Source organism: Setaria viridis, chromosome 2 (genome assembly GCF_005286985.2).
Source record: "Setaria viridis chromosome 2, Setaria_viridis_v4.0, whole genome shotgun sequence".
Classification (NCBI taxonomy): Eukaryota; Viridiplantae; Streptophyta; class Magnoliopsida; order Poales; family Poaceae; genus Setaria; species Setaria viridis.
Window position 1 is genome coordinate 24,872,052 of NC_048264.2, and position 12,630 is coordinate 24,884,681.

At 45.3% G+C, this 12,630-nt stretch overlaps 2 protein-coding genes across 7 annotated transcripts; both read left to right on the forward strand.

Annotated features, from left to right (window-relative positions):
• The first annotated feature begins 3,817 nt into the window (after nucleotides 1-3,817).
• Nucleotides 3,818-8,955, forward strand: LOC117842815 (phosphatidate cytidylyltransferase 1). The gene is made up of 11 exons (XM_034723336.2): nucleotides 3,818-4,250; nucleotides 4,365-4,618; nucleotides 4,696-4,847; nucleotides 5,623-5,764; nucleotides 6,499-6,655; nucleotides 7,140-7,187; nucleotides 7,427-7,513; nucleotides 7,616-7,744; nucleotides 7,828-7,884; nucleotides 8,383-8,466; nucleotides 8,551-8,955. Exons 1-11 carry the CDS (start codon nucleotides 4,158-4,160, stop codon nucleotides 8,626-8,628), a joined length of 1,281 nt encoding a protein of 426 aa, XP_034579227.1. The 5' UTR covers nucleotides 3,818-4,157; the 3' UTR covers nucleotides 8,629-8,955.
• A 144-nt stretch (nucleotides 8,956-9,099) lies between these two features.
• LOC117842812 (pentatricopeptide repeat-containing protein ELI1, chloroplastic) lies at nucleotides 9,100-12,553 on the forward strand. 6 transcript variants are annotated; one of them, XM_034723328.2, is made up of 3 exons: nucleotides 9,100-11,559; nucleotides 11,634-11,690; nucleotides 12,087-12,553. In XM_034723328.2, the coding sequence occupies exon 1, from the start codon at nucleotides 9,440-9,442 to the stop codon at nucleotides 11,225-11,227; it is 1,788 nt and encodes a 595-aa protein (XP_034579219.1). In that variant the 5' UTR covers nucleotides 9,100-9,439; the 3' UTR covers nucleotides 11,228-11,559; nucleotides 11,634-11,690; nucleotides 12,087-12,553. The 6 variants fall into 6 exon arrangements, with proteins under 6 accessions (XP_034579219.1, XP_034579218.1, XP_034579220.1 ...); XM_034723327.2 differs by having other exon boundaries at nucleotides 12,090-12,553; XM_034723329.2 differs by having other exon boundaries at nucleotides 9,100-11,372.
• The last annotated feature ends 77 nt before the right edge of the window (nucleotides 12,554-12,630 follow it).

Genomic DNA, 12,630 nt, shown 5'->3' on the forward strand with positions numbered 1-12,630 from the left:
TCGCGAGTATAGGAGTTGGTTGTTCTCTTCTGTTACAACTATAAGGACGTTGGACGGGGCAGGGTTCTTGTTAACTTTTGGTGGTCGGCTGATCGCCCCGTCTGTCTATGGAACTTGTTAAGGCCCGACAGTGGTGGTGTTCGTGATCAAGTGTTTGAAAGTACTAACCTCATACTTAGCTAAGTATGGGATGAGGAAGCCGAGTACCGGATTGAACCTAGACGTGAGCGGTCGCCCCATTGTCCTTGCAACGGAGTTTCCCCTGCGGCCGCACGTGGTGGCAAGAGTGGTCACAGAACGGCAGAGGCCGGGTCTGTGAAACATTGCACCAAAGGAAATGGGCCCGACACGGGTTAGGGGATTGATGGGGAAGGCCGACATAGGAAGCGACCCTCGGTGGTGCGCGGATGTCGTGAGGTTAGGTTCACCATGCATAGTTAAAGAACTCGAATCGATTCGTCTGCCTCTCACAGCTTGAGACTGCTTGATCGCTATGCTACATTGAGTAACAAAGAAATCTGATGATGACATGGTCTTGATGATGTTATATACCCTCTGGCTGGTTCTATGTTTGCTTAGAGTAAGTTGCTAACTTAGACCGGATAATGAACTTAGAATCTGAGCTAAAACTTTGAAAATAAGGATCTACATAGTGCTTTTGGCAAACAAACCCCTTAGCCAAAGAGCCTTGCATGTCTAGAAGTGGTGGAGTAGCTTACTCCCTGTCGGTTAAGTCTTGTTGAGCTTAGTAGCTCAGCCTTGTTGTGGCTTTTCTTTTTCAAGTGTAGCCGCTACTCCCGAGTCTTCTCCTATTGGCACTTGGCCGCCCCAACTCCCTCCGGGTTGGACGGTCGAGTGGGATCCCTCCTCGGACGGCGAGAACAGGGATCACTAACGTATTGGCTGGCCTCACCAAGGACGTCCGACCCCTACGTTTAGCTTCCGCTGTTTTACCTTCTGTTGTTTTCTTTTGCACCTTGTAAAACTCTGATGTTTGTTTTGTTGTGGAACTAAGTGGTCAAATTGTTTAACTCAGTGAACTTGTTGTATTCTTTGGAACCACTCACCTTCGTGTGGGTTTTGCTAAACTCGGTCCTGTCAAAGTGGTTAAATCGGAGGAAATCCGACGGCATCTCGTGTTAGCACGATTAAGGCCGAGTGTCGCATATTTGGCGACTTATCCGTGCCTTAATTAGGCTAATCCTAGGTGGATCCGCCACATTGGGTTTTGGGGAGTTGGGTTCCTTGCCGGGAATGGTAGATGGCTGCTAGTAGTAGGCTGGCCTGGCGGAGGTGGCGGGCACAGGGCGGGGTGGTGAGGTGGCAGGAGCCGCCGGTCGCGGCAGGTGGAGGAGGTCGGTTGGGCAAGGTAGGAGCGGGGGTATCATGAGTCAACGGATTAGTGTGTTGGTGGTAGGTAGGGGCGGATTCGGTGGCAGAGAGCCGCCGGAGACAGGGTAGAAAGGAAGGGTGGGGGTGAGCACGATGAAGAAGCTTGTTGAAGTTCAAAAATGAGATGACGGATGCGGGAGAGGGCACCTGAGGTCGTCGTGGTGGCTCGTTAGCGTCTCCCAATGCTAGCCAACGGCAGGAGCGTGTTGGGTGGTGGCGGTGGCGGGTGAGACTGGAGTAGCGGAGACCAATTCAAGTCCGCAGGATAGAAGACGATAGGTTTGCTGGGTTGTTTTTGGACCACTGGATGGCTCATCCAACGGCTCCAAAATTGAGTGCCAGATGGGCCTAAAAAACTCGGGTGGCCCATAGACATCCCCTAATATAATATGGCAAAATAGCCATCTTTATCCCTCAACTTTGGTTCAAAGGTCAAGTTCGTCCCCCAACTTTCAAATTGGTTAATCTAGTCCCTCAAGTTTCATTTTCCGCCCTCAACTTTTGAGTAAGCCAATCTGATCCTCCATGTTTCGTTTTTATCAAACTCGTCCCTGAAATATCATTTTTCTATTCATTTCACCCTTCCTTAGCACCACCTTTTCATATGCACAATATATAATGTCCAATTCTTATACATATATCTATGGTGGATCATGTACATAACTCAATCTTTTTTATGCGCAACAGGTGCTATGGGTCACTACTTTTTGCCAAACCATCCGCTGTACTCATTGGTTTAGACCGGTTATTCTTAGAAAATTTCCCGACATTGTCGTATGGAGGTAATATGAATGCTTAGCCAGACTTAGGGTTTGTTTGGGAGCACTCCACCTCCCAAAAACCAGCTCCACTCCACCAGCTCCACATATTCCCTGCTCCACTCCACCAACAATAGAAAATCATGGAGCAGTTGTACGTATTTGACTGTTTGTAGCGCTCCAGCTCCAGAAACACAAGGATTTGGTGGGAAAGTTCTATTTTGCCCATGGTGGATAGCTGGTTATGTTTTTAGCAATGTGAAGGGATTTTTTATCTTGCCGTGCTACAGTAGTCAACGCAGTAACAAGACGCTACAGTAACATGATGCACGGATGATCGATGGATTCCTGACGTGTTTGAAGCAATTCCTTCATTCCAGGGCATACAACACCTATGCTCCGAGCTCCTGGAGATCAAGAAAGCCTCGGAGGAAGACTTGCGCGCTAATGTCTACCTCAGCTACCTCTCCTTTGCTAGGATGTTCCACGAAGCTGGTGATCTGGACAAGCACGTCCACCGCCTGAAACGTCAGGCCATGGCATACAGGCGGCTCATCCAGCATCTAAGCAGCAGCAACTGCGGCGGTGGCCTGGATGATGAGGATGGTGCCGGTTCCGGTACCAAGGTCGATGAGGAGCTAGACATGGACATGGACATGGACGACGACGCAAACGACGACGGTGGGCGCTGCACGGGCACCCATCCCCCCTCAGCTCCTCTGGTGGGCGAGGGAGGAGATGGAGGATTTCAGCGCCGCCTTCTCCGAGTACGTGAGGTCGTCGGCCATATCCATCTCGCCGGAAAGATCGCCGGCGGCAGCCGGGGAAGGAAGGGGCAGCTAGGTTTTGGTGCGGCGGAACAACAGGAATGATGGCAGAAAGAAAGGGGCGAGGCGATGGGAGAAAGAACGATATGTTTTTTTTAACGAATTGGTATGTGTAACCAGTGGCAATAGTGGGTAAATACCCACCAACTCCATAAGGAGATTTGAAAAGGGATTTTTTGGATTGAGGTACTCCACAAAAAAACGTGGATCTACCCCCCTGCTCCATGTTTTTCATGGAGCTGGAGTTGCTGAAGCCGGACGTATTTGGCTGCGATTTTTTTGAGTTGGTGGAGTGGAGTGGTTTTTACTGGAGTGAAGTGCTCCCAAACATGCCCTTAAAGGCTAATTATTCTGGGCAAACTAAATTTTTATATTTACTGAGACTTACCATCTAGCTGAAGAAAAAGTTGGAGGTGATCTTTATAGCAAACATAAAAGTATACCAAGATAACTAAGATATTCAAATATAAAAAAATTGAGCTCTCAAGGATGGGTCTGACCCCAAAAAATAAATTTGAGGGACTATATTGGCCGGTTTTGAAAGTTGAGGGGCGAGTTTGGCCCAAGTGTGAAATTTGAGAAACTAGATTAGCTAATTTTAAAGTTGAGAGACGAACTTGATTCTGGAGCCAAATTGAGGGACAAAGATGGCTATTTTACCTTAGATATCGAGTTGTAGCAGCGTATGCTCCGCTAAATGCTTTTTGGTCGCTATTTAAAAACATTGTGCACCGTGCAAAATGCACGAATGCACATTCTATTCTAGTTGAAAGTTGATAGTCAATAATTGCCCTCCAATTCTGATTCAGATCCGTCAAATTCCGAACGAATTGGTTCTGCAATGACCAGGGGCAAAACTGACACGCCGCAAAATTGAGGGGGACCCCAGGGTTTCCTTTCGGCGCTCCCTGTTCCTTTCTCTCTCTCCTACCGCCGCCACCATTTGCTGCGCCTCACCGCCGGCGACCTCACCGCCGGCGACGGCACACGACAACCAGCCCTCCTCGCATCCAGGCCTCTATCACCGAGTGGCGCCGCCCCCTCCTCCTCCTCTGCTGCTGGCATTGCGCCGGCGCGGAGTGGAGATCCGTCCTCCCTCCCGTACGGTCCTGGATCGATCTCTCCAATTCTTGGCGACTAACCCAAGCTTGCTCGGAGGAACCGCTGCAGGGCCCAAGAAATGCAGAGGGACACCGGCGGTGGCGACGGGACGCCGGGCACCCCGAGCCCGACGCACGGCGGCCGCCTCAGGCACCGGAAGCGCTCCAGCGAGGTGATCCTTCTACCTGTCCATACTTTATACAGAGAATGACTCCGGTTCTTGGGTCAGTATAGGACTCATGGTCGCGATCTTTGAAAATCTTTGCGCATCGTTGTTATTGTTTAGGTTCTCAGCGATGTGAACAAGACCAATGGCGCCAACCTGCTCTTGAACGACCAGAACAAGTACAAGTCGATGCTCGTCCGGACCTACTCCTCGCTGTGGATGATGGCCGGGTTCGTCTTCTTGATATATATGGGGCATCTCTACATCTGGGCCATGGTGGTGGTCATCCAAATCTTCATGGCCAAGGAGCTGTTCAACCTACTCAGGAAGGCCAATGAGGACCGGCAGCTCCCGGGGTTCAGGATGCTGAACTGGTGAGGTGGTGGTAGGATATATGGCTGATTGATGTGTTGTATGATCTGACGTTGATATTTAATCTGTGTTGTGACAGGCATTTTTTCTTTACTGCGATGCTATTTACGTATGGCCGGTTTCTTAGCCGGCAGCTTGTCAACACTGTCACTTCAGATAAGTTGCTTTACAAGCTGGTGAGCGGGCTCATCAAGTACCAGATGTTTATATGCTACTTCCTCTACATAGCAGGTAGCTGTGACCATCTTTTGCGTGTGTTCCCAAATAAGGGTCATGCCAATTACAACATAGGGGTGACTTTAATGTTTTAGTGCTTATTTGGATAGGCAGGCCTTAGACGTGATGTGTTCAGGCTGTCAAGAAAATTTGGTCCATTTGCTTTTAGGTGGATGTGTCTAGGACTCTAGGACTATAGGCAGACAAAGTAGTGTTGTCAAATATCAAAAAATAGTTTTCCTTTGTTCTCTGGTTCAGTCTTGTTTGCTTAAAGTTTACCATATTAGTCTTCTTTGCTTTATAAAATTTAATTTTCCATGGTAAGTTGTGGTTGTTTGAGTTTATATTTGTTATTGAGTAAAGGTGGTTGGGTAGGTTATTTATAAATGACTGTACAATGCAATTTAGTTCTCAATGTTGGCATCTTTAAGTTTTGGTAGTTGAGCACTTAAGCTTTTATAGCACATAAATCATTAACTGTCAATTTGGTTTAATTTTTGGTAGTTGAGCACTTAAGCTTTTATAGCACATGCTCCCTGTTCCAAATTATAGGTTGTTTTGGCTTTTCTAGATACATTGATTTTGACATGATATATATCTAGGTGCATAGCAAAAATCATGTATCTAGAAAAGCCAAAACGACCTACAATTTGAAACGGAGGGAGTAAATCCTTAACTGTCAAATTGGATAATTGCAAGTGTTGTTGTTGACATAGAAATGGCAAATGCACTCATAAATTTTGAAAAATCGCTTGCTTGTTGCCACCATATTAATTGATATGTCATCCAGGTTTTGTCTGGTTTATTGTCACGCTAAAGAAAAAGGCATACAAGTACCAGTTTAGTCAGTATGCATGGACTCACATGATCCTTCTGACGGTATTTGCGCAGTCATCTTTCACTGTGGCAAACATATATGATGGAATATTCTGGTAAGTTCCTATCTTACAGCATGTTCTGATGGCTTCGATCCAATAAGATAATATGGATGCCAGTGCTCTGTTTGAACAGTGTAGATATGGCAGATATGCATACCAGTTTATGAGCCTATTTTCCACACCAGTTTATGAGCTTATTTTCTTTACCAATTACTACTTTATGCTTGTTTTGGTAATTTTTCTGTAAAATTTTGGCAGTGGTTTAAACTTCGCAATAGATTAGCTCCAGAGTTACTGGTTTAAACAGTGCTAGTTCATTAAAGAAGTTCAAAGAGTGTTTGAACCAAGCTATAGTTGAATGATTACATTAATTTTCTTCATGCTGTATGAATTCAAAACGATAGTAAAAACAGGCTATTCTTTTTATGTAACTATTAAGTCTTGCAATCTCTCACGTGTCAATTTTGTGGAGCATCAACTTAGCTTAGGTAAAGTAAAGGCGAAATAATTTTACTCACCTCTGTACCTTTTTGTTTTTTTGATCTTCATACCTATTGATTTGTGCCCTACTCCATTTATCTTTATTTAGTTTGCATAGTATGAAGTGAGGGTGTGCCTGGCAAACTACACAATTGGTATTGATAAAGCTTTTGCAGCTAACTATGTCTGGATGTGGGGGATTTCTCTGGGAATTGTTACTATATGTTCAATATCTGATTCAGATTATCTCAGGCAGCTGGGCCCTAATTGATTAATGTAAGGCTAACACAAAGATGATGCTCTTGTAGGTTCCTCCTACCAGCTTCATTAATTGCGATCAATGATGTTGCCGCATATTTCTTTGGATTCTTCTTTGGAAAAACACCCTTGATTAAGCTCTCTCCGAAGAAAACATGGGAAGGCTTTATAGGTGCTTCAGTGACAACCATGCTTTCTGCATTTGTGGTCAGTAAATACTTACTGGCCTTCTATATTATCATTGGTTCCCATTGCTAACTGATGGCCATGTAACTGATTTATGTGTACATATACTCCATCTTTGTTCAATTGTTTTTTTTTGGTGGCCTTCTTCTGCAAATGTGGGCATGGCTAATTTTCAATATTCACCTGTCCCGTGGTAACAATATATTTTGTACCAAGGATGGGCCAAAAAATGGTGGGGGATTGTTTGGTCATAAAAATTTATGCTTATGGTCATTAAAATGCTCCAGGCCTTGTGTTCTAGAGAGCAACTACTGATCCTCTTAGAATGAATGAATCTCTGGGCTGATTTCATTGTAGTGGTGTTTGAGACTTTTTGACAGGTGACTGAAACACCAAAAGTGCATTTGAACTTCTTGGTTTTTTACATGTTTGCTAATACTTTCTAAATTTAAGCTTCTGTATTGTTGGATCTACTGTCATTATTTACTTTTTTGTGTTTTGGCAGCTTGCTAATTTCATGGGCCATTTCCAGTGGTTGACATGCCCTAGAAAGGTATAGTTTCTCCTTGAATAAGTTCTTCAGACGCTATTGCAAAATTTCTCCATGTTTGCTATTAGCTATTTCTATGATGTGGGGCCTGGGCCCACATGTCATAGGCAGACCAATGGCAAATAAGAGATTGAACAATTGTGAGAGTGTCAAAAACACCCTGTCGGAGAGGAGCACCCGTTCTAATTTGTTTGAAATGTATAGCTACTGAGCTTTATCTTATTTCATTACTCTCTCTGTAGGACTTGTCAACTGGATGGCTTCATTGTGACCCAGGTCCCATGTTTACACCAGAAATTTATAATTTACGAGGATGGATGCCACAATGCGTGAGCAAGCAATTTGAATATAACTCAAATTCTTCAATTGATAGTAGCTCAAATTCCATCTCCTCTAGTTAGAGTTCCAATTAGTTTATTTGTACTTTACAGTTTCCCTGGAGAGAAGTTGCAATTATGCCTGTTCAATGGCATGCCTTAGCTCTTGGCTTGTTTGCTTCAATAATAGCACCATTTGGAGGTTTTTTTGCAAGTGGCTTCAAGAGGGCATTCAAATTTAAGGTGCTTATTTTGTTTGCATTTACTTGTCAGAAAGATATTTCATTCTCGAAATCTTATCCTGATTTCTGTGCATACTATTTTAGGATTTTGGCGACAGCATACCTGGCCATGGTGGGTTTACAGATAGGATGGACTGCCAAGTACGCACTTTTGAACTTCATTTTTTTCTTAGATGTAGGCATTTGTCAGTGGGTTTTTATGAGTTCTGCTAGCGTGCATCTAGTAGACTAATGTATGTTCTGTTCCATGTTTGGTGTGACGATGTCGATTCAAAGAGGATACCTGCATCTGTTCCTTATGTTTGGCTCATTTATGATTGCTCATAGATACTGGTTTTAATTGTTGTGGAGTCAGGCTTGCTGATAGCTTCTGATCTTAAGAAAACTATATAGTTATGTTTCTCTCTGTATGGTGCACTTTTCAATGTCAAATTAAATAACACATGCAGTTCAGACTTCAACTGTGTTTTTTATTGTGTATATGCTTTGCAATGCAAGCTGATTGTCTACAACATTAAAGTCCGCAGTTCAGGCTTCAACTTTGCTTTTCCATTCCGTGTATGGTTTGCCATATGAAAGCTGGTAGTTTACAGTACTAAATGTTATATTCTAAGCAACTCCAAAATTCATTTCTTGCAGATGGTCATGGCTGTCTTTGCATACATCTATTACCAATCCTTTGTGATGGTACAAGACTTGTCTGTTGAGACAATCCTGGAGCAGGTACTTTGGATTCACCATATTTATCCCCAACTCCAGTGCAATAAAGAAATGTAGCTGTTATTAACACCATTTTGTTCAATGCAGATACTAAGGAATCTCACAGTCGAGGAGCAGCATGATCTCTATGAACAGCTAGGCAAGTTACTGGCGAGAGCAAACTGATGCTAACATAGACAGTGTGCATGCACCAAATCCAAAAGGATAATGTGCCGTGCTTCTTCCAAGCCTGTGTTTTAGTTAATCTGCTTGTACAGCCCTAACACCCCCTAAGAACAAAATGAGAGAACCACAACACTTCACAGGAATTGCACCGCTGTATGATGTTTCGGAGCATACAGAGCGTTCTTCTGAGATGGTTTGCCATCGCCTTTTTTGTTTTGCCTCTGGTGTTGTGTTATGTTTGTTGCTGCCTCAAATCCGGCTAACGTTGTTTCCTTGTGTAAAAGTCAGTTGACATTGACCATGTGTAGAAGGTATTTTCCTGTCAAAGTTTTCTTCAGTGGTAGTTATTTACGATAAATACTGGTTTGAAAGAATGCCTGGAACGCTGTGTTCTTTGTTGGTAATTGTTTCGCTGCTGACGACCTGGGCGTGGTACTGTTTCAGATTTGCAACTAGGCAGTAGATAGTAGACAGAGGAGGGCTACACACAGGTTAATATAATGTCCCGTCGCTCAATAGCACCTCTGGGGTTATTGTATCCACCTGACAGTCAATTCATTACAAATCAGGTGAGATCGGCCTATTCAATATATATTAAATCTAGTATATTGATCGTTTTAACAGAAAAGACCAGCCTATTCAATTTTTTTTCAGGAAACGCTGATCATTTTTTCCCAAAAGAAATATGCATTCATTTTTTCAGGTTAAATAGTGTTTCTTTTTTATTTACAACAATCAAGCTGGTGTTCTGCTTATTCACGTGTGCCAAGAGCTCGAATGCAGAAAACCCCGATTCCCGCCATAACCTCCGATGCCTTCCCCTCCACCGGGCCTCCCGCGCCGCCGCTCGCCGGCGGCGGCCACAGCCCTGCTATCGCGTCTCCGCGCCGCCGCCGGGCCGAACTCTCCCCGCCACCTCCTCCTCCGGTCCATGGCGCTCGTCCTCACCTCCGGCCTCTCCTCCTCCCACCCGGCCCTGGCCTCCCGCCTCCTCAACTCCCTCCTCCCGCACATCCCGTGCCACCGCCTCCCCGCCCTCCTCCGCCTCCTCCCGCGCGACCACCTCACACTCCTGCTCCTCTCCTCCGTCAAGCACCACCACGCCCACTCCCTGCCCGCCGCTTGCGCGCTCCACGCCCTCGCCGTCGCCTCCGGCCACCTCCCCTCCGACCTCCGCCTCGCCAACTCCCTCCTCTCGCTCTACCTCTCCCTCGGCTCACCGGGCTCCGCGCGCCGCCTCCTCGCCGACATCCCCCGCCCCGACACCGTCACCTGGAACACCCTCCTCCGCGCCTGCCTCCGCATGGGCATCCTCCCTGCCGCGCGCCGCCTGTTCGACGAAATGCCGGAGCGGGACCTCGTCTCGTACAATTCCATGCTGGCTGGGTACGCGGCCGAGGGGGACATGGTCGGCGCCCGGGAGCTCTTCGATGAAATGCCAGAGAGGGACGTGGTTACGTGGAACTCAATGCTTGCTGGTTATACTCGGCGCGGGGACATGGAGAGCGCCAAGAAGATGTTTGATGCGATGCCAGTGAGGGATGTTGTGTCATGGAACTCGATGCTGGATGGGTACGCCCAGGCCGGGGACGTCAAGATGGCGAGGATGGTTTTCGATGGCATGCCAAGGAGGAGTATCGTGTCGTGGAATGTTGTTGTTGCGTTATATGCAAAGGTGAAGGACTGGTGTGAGTGTTTGAGGCTGTTTGATGCGCTGATGGCTGTGGGGGAAAACATTCCAAATGAGAAGACGTTTGTGAGTGTTCTGACAGCCTGTGGTAATTTGGGTGATCTTGAGAGGGGGAAATGGGTGCATAGCTTGGTCTGCGAGAGGTGGGAGAGACTTGTGCCAGATGTACTACTGCTTACAGCACTTCTTACAATGTATGCCAAGTGTGGGGTGATGGGGACAGCAAAGGAGATATTTGATTCGATGAGTGAATGGAGTGTTGCATCCTGGAACTCAATGATCATTGGGTACGGATTGCATGGGCATAGTGAGAAAGCTCTCGAGTTGTTCACGGAGATGGAGAAAAGCGGGCCTCAGCCAAATGAGACAACTTTCATCTGCATCTTGAGCTCATGTGCTCATGGAGGCTTGGTGCTTGAAGGCTGGTGGTGTTTCGATAGGATGGTCAGGTTCTACAATATTGAGCCGAAGGCTGAGCACTTTGGCTGTATGATGGACCTCCTTGGTCGTGCTGGACTGCTCAGAGACTCTGAGGAGCTCATCAAGAATTTGCAGGCGAAGGTGTCACCTGCATTATGGGGCGCCCTAATAGCAGCCTCTCGAACTCAGGACAGCTCCAAACTTGGAGAGTTTGTTGGAAAGAAGTTGATTGAAATGAAGCCAACAGAGTTCAGCTCCTACGTGCTTCTGTCAAACATTTATGCTGCGGAAGGCAGATGGGATGAAGTCGAAAAAGTAAGGAAGGTGATGAAGGAGAATGTGGTGGAAAAAGATGTAGGAATGAGCCTTGTAGGATCAAGTGAGCCTCATCAAATTACTGACGATAGCTTTTCGTTTCAAAAGAATTCTGTGATGCTTTCGATGTTGGGTTACATGGGTGTGCATGTGAAACAACCATCTCAAGTGTAACTCTAGGAGGGAAGCTTATTAGTTGTCGCATGACACGTCCATCAGAGCTTATGGATTCTATTTCACTCATATTTGGGAAGATAAATGCCAAGTGGCAATGCTTATGTGTCAATACCTCATGGTTGCTGATAGTTGGGCAATTGCAGTAAGTCAGTCGGTTCAGAGTTTGCAAACATTTCTTTTTCATGTACATCACTGGTATTTAACTGTTAATACAAGGGAAATCTTTGTTCTCGGACACAGTTCAGTTTTGAATTAAACATGTGCTACTTTAGGTGCTCAATAGTACAATTTGGAGGGATTTTTGCTAGTGGATTCAAGGGGCATTTAAGGTGCTTTGTGTTTGATATTACCTGTTGGAAAGATATCTCATTCTAGGAAGCTCATCCTGATTTCTGTGTGTCAGGATTCCATGGAGATCATACCCAGCCATGGTGGATTTACCGATAAGGTGGACTACCAGGTACGTACTTTGAACTTGATATGTTTCCAAAATGTACATGTTTGTTAGTGGTGAACTTTTTATGAGTTAAATCTATCTGCTAGTGTGCTCCTAGTGCATGCTCTTTTCCACTTTTGGTGCGAACTGTTGTCGATTCAAAGATAATGCTATATTTCAAATGTGTTTTTCATGCTGTGTATGCTATGCTATGCAATGCAAGAGCTGGTAGTCTACAATATCAGAATCCACAGTTCAGATTTCAGCTGTGTTGTTCATGCTGTATATGCCATGCAATGCAAGAACTGATAGTCATGTGCAGTTCATACTTCAACTGTGTTTCGTTTGTATGCTTTGCAATATGAAGCTTATAGTTTACAGTATATAATGCTTTGTGCTGAGCAACTTCCGTTGATGCAGCAGATGATCATGGCTGTCGTTGTGAACATCTACTGCCAATATGTGATGGTACAAGACGTCTGTTGGGATTACCTAGCAGGTAAATTGGGCTCACCATACTTGTACGCTAAACAAAGCTCACCAGCAGCAGCAGTTCAGCACCATAAAGAAATTTAGCTGTTAAGTACCACTCTATAATGGAGATACTTGGGAATTCCTTGTTCGTGTAACAGCATGGTCTATAATCCACATGTACAGCACTAACACCCTAAGAACACAGCGGAATATCAACATCGCTGAACAGAAACACAACGCAGCATGAATTTGACATTGAAGCATTGAGCTCTCGCAAATTTCAGGGATGATTTGTTGTCACCTTTTTTGTTTTTGCTTCTTGTGTTGTCGTGTTTGTTACTGACTCAAAAACCAGCAAACGTTGTTTTCTCATATAGCCAACGTTTTCTTCACTATGGTATGTTGTTGACAAATCGTTGTTTGAAAGATTGCCATGACGTGTTCTTTTGTTGGTGTTTCGCTCAGGACCACTTAGACGCAGCCCTAGTGA